The 14,413-nt window shown below is 37.7% G+C and overlaps 1 protein-coding gene across 26 annotated transcripts in view; it reads left to right on the plus strand.

Annotated features, from left to right (window-relative positions):
- SOX6 (SRY-box transcription factor 6) overlaps positions 1–14,413 on the plus strand; it is a 765,761-nt gene that overhangs the window by 696,113 nt on the left and 55,235 nt on the right. For all 26 annotated transcript variants that reach the window (XM_061610274.1, XM_061610275.1, XM_061610270.1 and 23 more), the window contains one exon: positions 9,600–9,708. In XM_061610274.1, coding sequence (XP_061466258.1) covers positions 9,600–9,708 — 109 coding nt within the window. The remainder of the gene's footprint in view (positions 1–9,599; positions 9,709–14,413) is intronic.

Consider the following 14,413-nt stretch of genomic DNA (forward strand, 5'->3'; position numbering starts at 1 on the left):
AGCCATTATTGCATGCTTACTGTTATCATTACTTTCCTTCCCCAAGATCACAATTTTATATATCTTCGACTTAGATGAAGTTTCCAGCAGCCTTCACCCCTTTTCACCTCTCCCCCCTTCTCCAGTGGATGAGCAGGCTTCTTCCTTTCCTTTCTTTCAGTTGAGTACACTAGTCCATTTTCCCTTTACACACAGGAGCAAAGCATTGATCATTCCCACCACAGAAGAGTGGAGGAAGTTATTAATTTAATGCAAAGTTAAAAATGATGCTTAAAGAGATGACTGGTTTGGCGACTCTGGAAATAAGGGGATAATAATCTCACAGTCTATCTGTCATCACTGGGGTTGCTCCATCATTGACTGTGATAACACATGAATTTGACGGATGGCTCAGCCTTGTGGCTTGGAACATTTAACATTCATCAATGCTCACTAAAGGGGGCTTTATCATTTAAATATCTTTATTTAATGTGCAACATCTACCTCATAGATCATCATTTCAATGCACTTAACCAACAGTCCTGTGACACAGCGAAGCAGGCTTTAATTTTTTCAATAACTTTTATGCTGCCTACATGTTTGTGCCTGACAATGCATAAATAAGTGCCTAATCATGTCATTGAATGGAAAATGAAGATTCAGTTGTTAACAAAACAAATCCTGGCCTTGGTGTCATCCCTCTAGCTTTAAAGTAGCAATTAATAGGTTTTTCTATATATTCAAGGAGAGTCTGTTTTGGACTTGGCAAGAAATTGTGATATTTAAAAGTTTTAGTCCCCTTGATTTTCTAGTAATCATGTTCTGAGTTAGAATAATTTTGTTGTTGTTATGTGCCTTCACGTTGATTATGATTTACGGCGACCCTATGAATCAGTAGCCTCCAATAGCATCTGTTGTAAACCACCCTGTTCAGATCTTGTAAATTCAGGTCTGTGGCTTCCTTTATGGAATCAATCACTCTCTTGTTTGGTCTTCCTCTTTTTCTACTCCCTTCTATTTTTCCCAGCATTATTGTCTTTTCTTGTGAATCATGTCTTCTTATTATGTGTCCAAAGTATGATAACCTCAGTTTCATCATTTTAGCTTCTAGTGATAGTTCTGGCTTAATTTGTTCTATGACCCAATTATTTGTCTTTTTCACGGTTCATGGTATGCGCAAAGCTCTCCTCCAGCACCACATTTCAAATGAGTTCATCTTTCTCTTATCCACTTTTTTCACTGTCCAACTTTCACATTCATACATAGAGATCGGAAATACCATGGTCTGAATGATCCTGGCTTTAGTGTTTAGTGATATATCTTTGCATTTGAAGACCTTTTCTAGTTCTCTCATAGCTGCCCTCCCCAGTCCTAGCCTTCTTCTGATTTCTTGACTATTATCTCCATTTTGGTTAATGACTGTTCCAAGGTATTGATAATCTTTGACAAATTCTATGTCCTCATTGCCAACTTTAAAGTTACGTAAACATTAAGAAGATAAGAACATAAGAAGAGCCTGCTGGATCAGGCCAGTGGCCCATCTAGTCCAGCATCCTGTTCTCACAGTGGCCAACCAGGTGCCTGGGGGAAGCCTGCAAGCAGGACCCGAGTGCAAGAACACTCTCCCCTATTTTAACTATGCGCTGAGTAAAGAAGTACTTCCTTTTGTCTGTCCTGAATCTTCCAACATTCAGCTTCTTTGAATGTCCACGAGTTCTAGTATTATGAGAGAGGGAGAAGAACTTTTCTCTATCCACTTTCTCAATGCCATGCATAATTTTATACACTTCTATCATGTCTCCTCTGACCCGCCTTTTCTCTAAACTAAAAAGCCCCAAATGCTGCAACCTTTCCTCGTAAGGGAGTCGCTCCATCCCCTTGATCATTCTGGTTGCCCTCTTCTGAACCTTTTCCAACTCTATAATATCCTTTTTGAGATGAGGCGACCAGAACTGTACACAGTATTCCAAATGCGGCCGCACCATAGATTTATACAACAGCATGATGATATCGGCTGTTTTATTTTCAATACCTTTCCTAATTATTGCTAGCATGGAATTTGCCTTTTTCACAGCTGCCGCACACTGGGTCGACATTTTCATCGTGCTGTCCACTACAACCCCGAGGTCTCTCTCCTGGTCGGTCACCGCCAGTTCAGACCCCATGAGCGTATATGTGAAATTAAGATTTTTTGCTCCAATATGCATAATTTTACACTTGTTTATATTGAATTGCATTTGCCATTTTTCTGCCCATTCACTCAGTTTGGAGAGGTCTTTTTGGAGCTCTTCGCAATCCCTTTTTGTTTTAACAACCCTGAACAATTTAGTGTCATCAGCAAACTTGGCCACTTCACTGCTCACTCCTAATTCTAGGTCATTAATGAACAAGTTGAAAAGTACAGGTCCCAATACCGATCCTTGAGGGACTCCACTTTCTACAGCCCTCCATTGGGAGAACTGTCCGTTTATTCCTACTGTCTGCTTTCTGCTTCTTAACCAATTCCTTATCCACAAGAGGACCTCTCCTCTTATTCCATGACTGCTAAGCTTCCTCAGAAGCCTTTGGTGAGGTACCTTGTCAAACGCTTTTTGAAAGTCTAAGTACACTATGTCCACTGGATCACCTCTATCTATATGCTTGTTGGCACTCTCAAAGAATTCGAATAGGTTACTGAGACAGGACTTTCCCTTGCAGAAGCCATGCTGGCTCTGCTTCAGCAAGGCTTGTTCTTCTATGTGCTTAGTTAATCTAGCTTTAATAATACTTTCTACCAGTTTTCCAGGGACAGAAGTTAAGCTAACTGGCCTGTAATTTCCGGGATCCCCTCTGGATCCCTTTTTGAAGATTGGTGTTACATTTGCCACTTTCCAGTCCTCAGGCACGGAGGAGGACCCGAGGGACAAGTTACATATTTTAGTTAGCAGATCAGCAATTTCACCTTTGAGTTCTTTGAGAACTCTTGGGTGGATGCCATCCGGGCCCGGTGATTTGTCAGTTTTTATATTGTCCATTAAGCTTAGAACTTCCTCTCTCGTTACCACTATTTGTCTTAGTTCCTCAGAATCCCTTCCTGCAAATGTTAGTTCAGGTTCAGGGATCTGCCCTATATCTTCCACTGTGAAGACAGATGCAAAGAATTCATTTAGCTTCTCTGCAATCTCCTTATCGTTCTTTAGTACACCTTTGACTCCCTTATCATCCAAGGGTCCAATTGTCTCCCTAGATGGTCTCCTGCTTTGAATGTATTTATAGAATTTTTTGTTGTTGGTTTTTATGTTCTTAGCAATGTGCTCCTCAAATTCTTTTTTAGCATCCCTTATTGTCTTCTTGCATTTCTTTTGCCAGAGTTTGTGTTCTTTTTTATTTTCTTCATTCGGACAAGACTTCCATTTTCTGAAGGAAGACTTTTTGCCTCTAAGAGCTTCCTTGACTTTGCTCGTTAACCATGCTGGCATCTTCTTGGCCCTGGCGGTACCTTTTCTGATCTGCGGTATGCACTCCAGTTGAGCTTCTAATAGAGTGTTTTTAAACAACTTCCAAGCATTTTCGAGTGATGTGACCCTCTGGACTTTGTTTTTCAGCTTTCTTTTTACCAATCCCCTCATTTTTGTGAAGTTTCCTCTTTTGAAGTCAAATGTGACCGTGTTGGATTTTCTTGGCAATTGGCCAGTTACATGTATGTTTAATTTAATAGCACTGTGGTCACTGCTCCCAATCGGTTCAACAACACTTACATCTCGCACCAGGTCCCGGTCCCCACTGAGGATTAAGTCCAGGGTTGCCGTCCCTCTGGTCGGTTCCATGACCAACTGGTCTAGGGAATAGTCATTTAGAATATCTAGAAACTTTGCTTCTTTGTCATGACTGGAACACATATGCAGCCAGTCTATGTCCGGGTAGTTGAAGTCACCCATTACTACCACCTTTCCTAGTTTGGATGCTTCCTCAATTTCATATCTCATCTCAAGGTCTCCCTGAGCATTTTGATCAGGGGGACGATAGATCGTTCCCAGTATTAAGTCCCTCTTGGGGCACGGTATCACCACCCACAACGATTCTGTGGAGGTGTCTGCCTCTTTTGGGGTTTTGAGCTTGCTGGATTCAATGCCTTCTTTCACGTATAGAGCGACTCCACCACCAATACGTCCTTCCCTGTCCTTCCGATATAGTTTATATCCAGGGATAACCGTATCCCACTGGTTTTCTCCATTCCACCAGGTCTCGGTTATGCTCACTATATCAATGCTCTTCTCTAAGACCAAGCACTCCAGTTCTCCCATCTTGGTTCGGAGGCTCCTAGCATTAGCGTACAGGCACTTGTAAGCAGTGTCTCTCTTCAAGTGTCTTTGGCACTTGTGGTTAGGCCTGTGGTAATTTTGCTCTTCTGAATTTATATCCTGTGCCCCTGCTCTCACAATGCCTACTTCTAGGCCTACCCCTTTTAAAATTTCATCATTTCTTTGGTTTTTATCCCAGGGGGGAGGTTAATTCCGAACCGGACCTTTCTCAGCTCCTGTCGGGTTTCCCCCCTCAGTCAGTTTAAAAGCTGCTCTGCTACCTTTTTAATTTTAAGTGCCAGCAGTCTGGTTCCATTCTGGTTCAAGTGGAGCCCGTCCCTTTTGTACAGGCCCGGCTTGTCCCAAAATGTTCCCCAGTGCCTAACAAATCCGAACCCTTCCACCCGACACCATCGTCTCATCCACGCATTGAGACTGCGAAGCTGGGCCTGTCTGGCTGGTCCTGCGCGTGGAACTGGTAGCATTTCAGAGAAAGCCACCTTGGAGGTCCTGGCTTTCAGCATCCTACCTAGCAACCTAAATTTTGCTTCCAGGACCTCACGGCTGCATTTCCCCATGTCGTTGGTGCCAACGTGCACCACGACCACTGACTCCTTCCCAGCACTGTCTACCAAACTATCCAAATGACGGGCGATATCCGCAACCTTCGCACCAGGCAGGCAAAACACCTTGCGGTCTACATGCCCATCACACACCCCACTGTCTATGTTCCTAATGATCGAATCACCCACTACAAGGATCCCTCCACCCCCTGGAGATATATCCTCGGCACGAGAGGATAGCTGCTCATCCCCCAAGGAATGGGTCCCTTCTAAGGGATCGTTTCCCTCTTCCTCAGCTGGATGCTCTCCTTCCCCGAGACCATCGTTGTCCATGATAGCAGGAGAGCTATCATCGTTGGAGTGGGACACAGCTATAACGTCCCTGAAGGCCTCCTCCACACACCTCTCTGCCTCTCTCAGCTTTTCCAGGTCCGCCACCTTGGCCTCAAGGAAATGAAGTCGTTCCCAGAGAGCCAGGAGCTCATTGCACCGAGAGCACACCCACGACTTCTGTCCAACAGGCAGATAGTCGTACATGCTGCAGGTGGTGCAAAACACTGGGAAGCCCCCACACCCCTGCTGGCTTCTTACCTGCATAGTTTTGTTTAAGGTTTATTACGTCAATGGGTTGGAGACTGCGGTTTAGTTGAGGTCAGGGAACAGACGGGCAGAGTGGGGGGCCCTGGCCTCCTTGCCCTGCTGCCGAACTCACTCTGCTGCTTAACTCGCCTTGACGCTTTGTCAGCTGGGGCCTTGACTCGCCTTGACGCTTTGTCAGCTGGGGCCTTGACTCACCTTGACGCTTTGTCAGCTGGGGCCTTGACGCTTCGTCAGCTGGGGCTCCCTCTAGCTCATGGATTTTAGCTCATGGACTCATCATTTTAAAAGATCTTTTGTTTTAATGTGTTTTAAAGTTTGTTTTTATGATTTTTTAAAATTTTTAGTGCTTTTCCCCCCGCTCTGGGCTCCTGCTGGGAGAAAGGGCGGGATATAAATCACATAATAAATAAATAAATAAATAAATAAATCTGTTGTCATTACATTAGTCTTCTTGATGTTCAGCTGACTTTGTGTAGGTGCATGAGGACAATGTGCATAATTAGACATATTTTCCATATACATGCCATTTTCTATTAATTTGCCATTTGTACCCCTTTATAATATTTGCTTAGCTTAGTTCAATTTAAGATTCAGTAGGGCCCCACTCATACGGCGGGTTACATTCCAGACCCCACCAAAAAGTGAAACCCACCGAAAAGCGGAACTCTGTCAATAAAATGGCAGCCAATGCACGAAAAACGCCATAAAAGCGGAACAAGCGCCGTATGGGTGGGGCCTTACTCTAATTGAAAGCTGCCGTATTAGCGGAACGCCAAAAAGCAGGCCATCAAAAAGCAGGGCCCTACTGTAGCTTTATTAAGATGCAATTGTGATCCCATACATATGTACTTGGAAGTAATTCCTGCTGTGTTTAGTGGGATTTTATCCCAGGTAGGATAGGATTCCTGGCGAAATTTCCCTTGTAATCACTTACATTTGTATTTACCAATAATATTGTAATTTTTTTATTCTTCACTGCTTTCCTGAAAATTGGTAACTCTGCGATGAAGTATACATTTAAGTAGAAAAATGAAACCATATAGAGAGAGTTATAACAGTCAATACATTTCAAAAGAAAGAAATACTGAAGGTTATTACAGAATCATAAATTCACCTCAATTCTTTTAGGTATTATTACCATGTACACCTTACAGTTCCTGTGTCTTATCATGTAATTTTCCCTTTTCTCTTTCAGTGTCAAAATATTGATAGTCTTTCAGAAACGTTCTTTTTAACACAGAATATTTTCTGGAGAAAATCAAAGGGAATGAATGACTAGAAGGATACTTCAAATGTGCATATTGATACATAGAAGGTTCTGTTGATTTTTTTTCAAAGTGGAATGCTATTTTTCCTTTTTTTTCCTTCTAAAGCACACTTAGGTGCTTTTGCCATGAAAATTGCAGGTGTCACATTAACACTCCTTATAGAAAGATTTTAAATGCAAGTATTTGAAAAATAGAATCACACTGTACAAAAAGCTGATTATCTCCCAAGTGCAGAAACTTTTTTTTTTAAGCAAAGGTCTAATCAGTTTTTCTGATTTTAAGCATGGGTGCTTTTGGGGGGATAATATTCATTCCTCTCCACTAGCAAAGCATTCTGATAGTGGGCTATGACTGTTCAATCATATAGAATTCTTCAACAGAATGTCTGCCTGTATGTAATCGATAAACATGTTTTTTCCTCAACGTTCTTTGTTTCAGCATTTTTTCAAATCAAAACAGCATTATTGCCATACATAACATAGAGGAAAATTAATAAGACAACTCTGCATTATTGTGAAGAAATATAGAATTAAAAGCTGAGCCCCAGGTTTTTAAGCAAATGGGAATCTTCAAGAAACCTTAAAAATGTTTGAATATATCAGATTATGCAAGTGGAATGTTGATGGAAACCATTGTGCATCCATTTAGTGTCCCCCCCCCATTATCATTTAAGCATTTTAATATGCTAGGGAATCAAAACAGCTTCCTGCAAATTTTGTTACAGAGAACTAATTAGTAAATAATTATTTTTGGGAAATGATCACACTAGAATAGCACTAACACAGAGAGATTTGAGCCAATGAGTTAGAGCTGCTTGGCTTGTTAAGAGAAATACTAGGTTCCTTAGTCAAACTTTGTACTGTTTTCCTTCCAGTGTCTAATATGCTCAGTACAGAATTAGGTCAATGAACAATGGAATGAACAGCAATCAGTAATCTTTTGCTGTATAATGCATCAAGTATAACGTACAGAAAACTGTTCACAAAACTGAAAACCGGTATTTCATGTCTGTAAGTTCACAATATTTAATATTGTTTTATAGTAATGCACAGCAGTGTTTTGTTCATTCACAACACAATGTCAAGTTCAGTCTTAAGAAGTACTAGCAAGGCACGAGGGAGAACACAATATGTTTTTCCATGAGAACAACTAATGATAACCATTTAGCACTTTGCTAAAGTACCACTGAGGCTACCATTGTCAGCTGATATTGTGCTGGCATATTGCTGCAAGGTTCTTGTGCTCTAGTATTTTGAGGACATAAATAGTCTCTTGATCCAGTTTTACTGTAGAAGTTTACAGCACACAAAAATGTTTTTCTGGGAAGAAGCACAATCCTTTCTTTTTCTTGCTCTCTTTTTAAAAATTCCCATTGAGGTTCAGTTCAAATTCCTAGACAAAATAATACTACCATTTCTGTCATCTAGTATTCCTTCTTTGAAATACTTGTCTTTGAAAGCCTCTTGCATAAAATTCATACTTGTATTTTCTCAAGGGTTCCAATGCAAACTCGTTTCTCGATGAGAGAAGTGGTGGTTGTGCTAGTGGTGATGTTTCCATTAAATAAGCAGTGAATTTTAGTAGAAAGTCCTTTAAGTTTTGAATTCTAGCATTTTTAAAATGCCAACATCTTTCCTCCCAAGGTCATTGAAGAAATATAGAAGAGAGCTTGGTTGTTCATTGTTGCTTGGCATAAGTTTCTGGTGTAATCTTTCATTTCTGCATCACAATCCTGCCCTACTTTATATGCACTTGAGCTATAAGGATTGTTTAAAGCTATTGCGTAGCAATAATCAACTTTCCTTTTCACATGCTTATTCATTACATTGTGTAGTACAAGACAATAGTGGTTGTGGGGTTTTTTGTCTTAAAGAGATCTACTGAGTCTAAGATGTTCAGAAGTTCACTTCTAAAAGCCAGTTTATATGTTACAAAGTTGAGGGAATTGTTACTTCCGTGTATCTTCATTCTGATCTGAGAGGATCATATGATAGAGTCAATTTCCACACCGGCACCACCGTCCCCTGCAACCAGGAATGTCAATATGGGAAATAATTGTCTTGTAAACACTTCCCACATGGGCTCCCCATTACTTTTAAGTTTAGCAGTACCGGAAGCAGTTACACAGAAGAGTCAATCATGGCCAAGATAAAATTATGAACTGACTTGTAGAATATTAGGCAGGCGCCTTTTCTGCTATCTTTTTGGTGCCTTTTGAAGACTTTCCTCTTTCAACAAGCCTTTTAGGTTGAGACCTATCCCAGTCTGCGTCTGTGTTAGAATTGCTTAATATGTTTTTAATAATGTTTTTAACCCTTTTTTAAGTTGTTTTTTTTTAAAAAAAATGTTTATAACTCTGTTTTGTTTTAATGCATTTTAAGATCTGTTTTATGATGTTTTAATGTGTTTTTCGCACTTTGTTTGCCGGCCTGGGCTCCTGCTGGGAGGAAGGGCGGGATACAAATTAAATAATAAATAAATAAATAAATTCATTATACAAGTTTATATCAGGAAGAGATAAGCTCAGTTCTCCATATGTTTAATCAGTATTGAGGGTGTTAGTCTTTGAGAATTAAGTTTTAGGCATTAAAACTCTAAACTGATACCTATAGTTAAAGTTTCTTGTTTTTTTTAAAAGGCACAGCCTATAACAATTACTAGTGCTACTAGTACTAACACATGTTTAAGTGTTAGCCATGGTGTTAGGTAATGTCCAAAACAAAAAAGTACCTAACTGTGAGGCTTGCAACCTCTATTAGCTAGATAAGAAATCAAGGGAGGACTGAAAAATTAATATTGAGGGTAGGGAAGGGGAACTGGTAGCCAGAGGGGCGGGCAAGAGTATTATCAAATGAATAGAGTCAGATATTTAAACCTGGAAAGACTTAATGTTCCTTTCTCTTTGGCAGGAAAGAACACGCTATGAGAATTTAGGCCCACCGCTGTCAGGGAAGCCAGGTGAAGATGGAAAAATAGGCCCAGGAGTCATTGATCTTACAAGGCCAGAAGATGCAGAGGGTGAGTAACTATGATAAATCTACTGAGTCACTGAACATTGCTTTCTTTGAACACTTTAAAGCTGGATGTTTTAAATGAGCATTGTGCAGTTAAATCCCCATGCACAGCTTTGAGGCATTTTGCATGGATTTAGTGATATGTACAAGCATAAGTACTGGTTTTTAAATGGTGTCATACAATATGCATTCTCTTGCTCTCATTATTTACAATCTACTTCAACTGTTCTCATAAAGCTGTCTGAGTCAGTTTGTATGTTACCTCACCTGGCAGACATGTGCATTTAAATGCTCACACAAATAGGGTAATATTGACAAGGTGACTGACAGATCATATATTAGGTACCATGAGTGGGGATTTCTGCTTTTGGAGCAATCTATGCTCATGGAAGCTGATTGGACATATCCAATTAAGGTGAGTCCCATCACGTTAGTAATGACTGGCTACATAAGTAAACACATATGAGTAGTTAAATGTGCATATGAGTTGGCTCAAGTAATGTGGAAGTAGTCACATGTCACCTTCAGCCACATGATTGATTCCAGCATTACCATCCTCTGCTACCCCAGATATGAATAGCTGTAGAGAGGTGGTACTAGTAATGCTGGGTTTAATCGCATGGCCAGACACTACAAATGATCACCTCCAAACACATTCATTGGCAATATTCATTAACCAGTAAGAATGGCTCCTGGTGATCTGAATAGACCCTACAGAACGTATAAACATATGTCATCATTACTGTAATGAAGAAAAGAGCAAGAAAGTGGATTATCCAATTAATTGATTCATTGCAGAATTAATTACAATGAAATTTTATTTGGAAATGTCCAGTATGAAAGGATATGGAGTGCTGATGGCTGTACTGATTAGTTGAGGAAACACACTATCTTTGTGAAAACATTACCTGCATTGAGATATGAAGGGTTACAATCCTGATTCTGTTCAAGCCTATGGAAAAATTCCCATTGATTTCAATGGTCAAGGACCGCAGACTATAATGTTTAATTAGTTGCTTGGATTGATCATTTAAAAACAATGCCATTAATCAGCTAAAAGCCTTTAATTGGTGGACAGCTCTGTTGGAAATTCTGTTGATAAATGACTAAATTGGTCATGTTTCAGGTTAGAGTTTTCTGCTTGCATGGATATTATATCCAATTTTAATTTTTAAAAACTTATTTGTGGTTTTTTTTACAAAATAATAAGATAAATAAAGAACAAAACAAGCAAAGAACAGTATAGAAATATATTCCCACATCATTTTTTTCCTTTTGGGATAGAATAGCAACTTTATAATCTTTGTATATTCTTGTATATTATATGCAGGGTAAAATGAAGATAATAAAACATATTGGTACTTGCTTTTTTGGCAGAAAGTCACCTTAGGTTTTCCCTAGATTTACTAATTTCCCTGCCTCATCTGTTCACTTTCTACATTCCTTTACTATATTAGCTAGGGATATTTTGATGCTTGTAGCGATAGGACAGCCTGTTACTAGAAAATACATCAATGAAGCTTTGACATATGTAACCTTAGCAGCCACAGTTTTTTCCAGAGTAAGGATGAAGCAACACTGTTTTCCCTCTAAAACTAGTATGATAGTTGCAACATGTTGTCTCACTGCCTGATTTCATGAATGGGTTCAGGTTATTTAATTCCTTTTTTTTTTGTAATAATTTTTATTATTCAAATTTTCATAAAACAAACACAAACAAAATCAAACAACAAAAACAATACAACAAAAATAAAAAGAAGAACTTGACTTCCGATTTGTTACAGATCAGCTATAAGTATATAATATATATCAAACCTGTCCCCTAAAACATACGAAATTCACTTTTTTCCATAGTCTATCTTAATTAATCGTCAAATCCCATTATCATCATTTCATTTTTTTCTTTCAACAAAAAGTCCAAAAGAGGCTTCCATTCCTTAAGAAATGTATCTGTCGTTTTTTCTCTGAGAAGGCATGTCAATTTGTCCATCTCAACTAAATCCATTAATTTCAATAGCCATTCTTCCATTGTTGGTATTGATTCCATTTTCCACTTTTGTGCATATAATAATCTTGCTGCCGTAATCATATATAATATTATTCTTCCATATTTCTTTTCCTTTTGTTTATCCATAAAACCCAATAAAAAAAATTCTGGCTTTGACTGAATATTTATCTTTAAGATTTTTTGCATCATCCTACCTATCTGCGCCCAAAATAATTTTGCCTGTTTACACGACCACCACATATGATAAAAAGATCCTTCTTGTTGTTTACATTTCCAACATACATTAGAAACATTATTATACATTTTTGACAACTTTTCTGGAGTCATGTACCAACGATACATCATTTTATAAAAATTTTCTTTAAGATTATAGCATAATGTAAATTTCAAACCTTTTTTCCACATATTTTCCCATTGATCCATTTGTATATTATAACCAAAATTTTTTGCCCACTTGACCATACATTCTTTTACTTGTTCTTCTTCCATGTCCATTTTCAATAAAAATTTATACATTTTTGCAATTATACATTCATCATTTGTACACAAACCTATTTCAAAATCAGATTTATTTATTTCAAACCCATACATTTTCTTATCCAATTTGTATCTTTCTAACAGTTGTAAATAGGCAAACCATTGAGAACTATATCCTTCCTTTATTAGTTGTTCTCTCTCTTTCATTATATATTATCCATGCACATTTTCTAATAGTTCTTGGTAAGTTAACCATTTCTCTTTTCCAGCCATTTCTCTTCTATAAAATGCTTCTTGACTTGAAACACATAGTGGTATTTTCAAAAAAACCCTTGTTTTGTATTTATTCCATATTTTCAACAAAGGACGTCTTATAAAATGATTATTAAAATCCACATTAACTTTTACTTTATCATACCATAGATATCCATGCCATCCCCACTTCAGGTTGTGGCCCTCCAAATCCAATAATCTTTTGTTCCTCAATACAATCCATTCCTTTATCCAGACTAAGCAACAAGCAGCAAAATAAAGTCTCAAATTTGGTAATCCCAGTCCTCTTTCTTTGACGTCTTGTAATAATTTAAATTTAACTCTTGGTTTTTTCCCCTGCCAAACAAATTTAGAAATATTAAGAAGAAAGATTCTAAATATTTGATCTGTAAAAATTTGGGTGAAGAATTTATTTCGGCAGGATCTAAAAAAAAAATGGTGTTGTTCTTTATATTAACTCACAGTTGTCTCCTAAATTGATATTATTGGATGATAGTGGCAGATTTGTGGGAGTCGAAATCACCATACAGGGTACAAAAATTTTGATAGCGGGCATTTATGCCCCTAATGAAGATAAAACAAGGTTTTATATAGGACTCATGGAAAAATTAACAGAGTTTGCATATGATCATTGGTGTGTCATGGGTGATTGGAATGGGGTAATTTCACCAAAAATGGATAGACTTTCTGAGAAAAATATTAAAGAGACACAGGGCAAACTGCCGAAGATCTGCTTTGAATTGATGGAAAATTTAGAATTGGTGGATGCTTAGAGATATATAAATGACAATGCAAAGGAATTTACTTACTTTTCAGAAAGACATAAAACATTTTCGAGGATTGATATGATTTGGATGTCTAAAAATTTAGTGAAAGACATTTCCAAGATGGATGTATTACCAAAAACTTTTTCGGATCATAACCCTGTGATATTGACTTTTAAAAAAATAAATCTTGGATTTAGATGGAGACTAAATGACTCTTTATTACAGAATGATAAAGTAGTGCAAGAATGTAAGAAGAAATTAAAAGAGTTTTTTGAACACAATTTATACAAAGGAACAGATGAAAATATTGTTTGGGATACAAGTAAAGCATTTATGAGGGGATATTTTATTAAATGTAATTCTGAACTAAAAAAGAAGAAACAACAGAAAATGCAATTAATTTTAGAAGAAATAAAACAGAAAGAGGAAGAATTGAAAAAGAATCCAACTAAAGTTTTCATTATAAATCAAATTAAAATGTTACAGAAACAAGTGTCAATGTTGACAGTTAGAGAAATTGAAAGGAATTTAAATTTTGCTAAACAAAGGACTTTTGAATTTGCAAATAAACCGGGGAAATGGTTGGCATATAAATTAAGAAAAGAACGACAAAAAAATCTCATTTTAAAGATACAAGAAGGAGAAGAGATGTTGACAGACAATGTAAAAATCCAAAAAGCTTTTCATCAATATTATTCAATGTTGTACAAATGTCAGGAAATTCCTTCTGAAAAAATAGAAGAGTATATATCTAAGCAGAATTTGCCTAAAATCACAGATTTCCAGAGACAAGCTATTAATGGTCCTATTACGTTAAGAGAAATATCTGATGCAATAAGTAAAATTAAACTAGGAAAGGCACCAGGACTGGATGGATTATTGGCAGCGTATTATAAATGTTTGGAGGAGGAACTCTTGTTACCTTTACAATGTACAATGAATTCAATTTTGCAAGAGGGAAAGATACCGGATAGTTGGAAAAATGCTAATATAACATTAATACCAAAAGAGGAGCAGGACCTAACTAAAACAAAAAATTATCGGCCAATATCTTTATTGAATAATGATTACAAAATTTTTACAATGATTTTGGCAGAAAGAATGAAAATAATATTGCAACAATTTATTCAGGAAGATCAAGCGGGGTTTTTACCTAAAAGACAACTGCGTGATAATGTCAGGAA

Source organism: Rhineura floridana, chromosome 2, assembly GCF_030035675.1.
Source record: "Rhineura floridana isolate rRhiFlo1 chromosome 2, rRhiFlo1.hap2, whole genome shotgun sequence".
In the NCBI taxonomy this organism is placed as follows: Eukaryota; Metazoa; Chordata; class Lepidosauria; order Squamata; family Rhineuridae; genus Rhineura; species Rhineura floridana.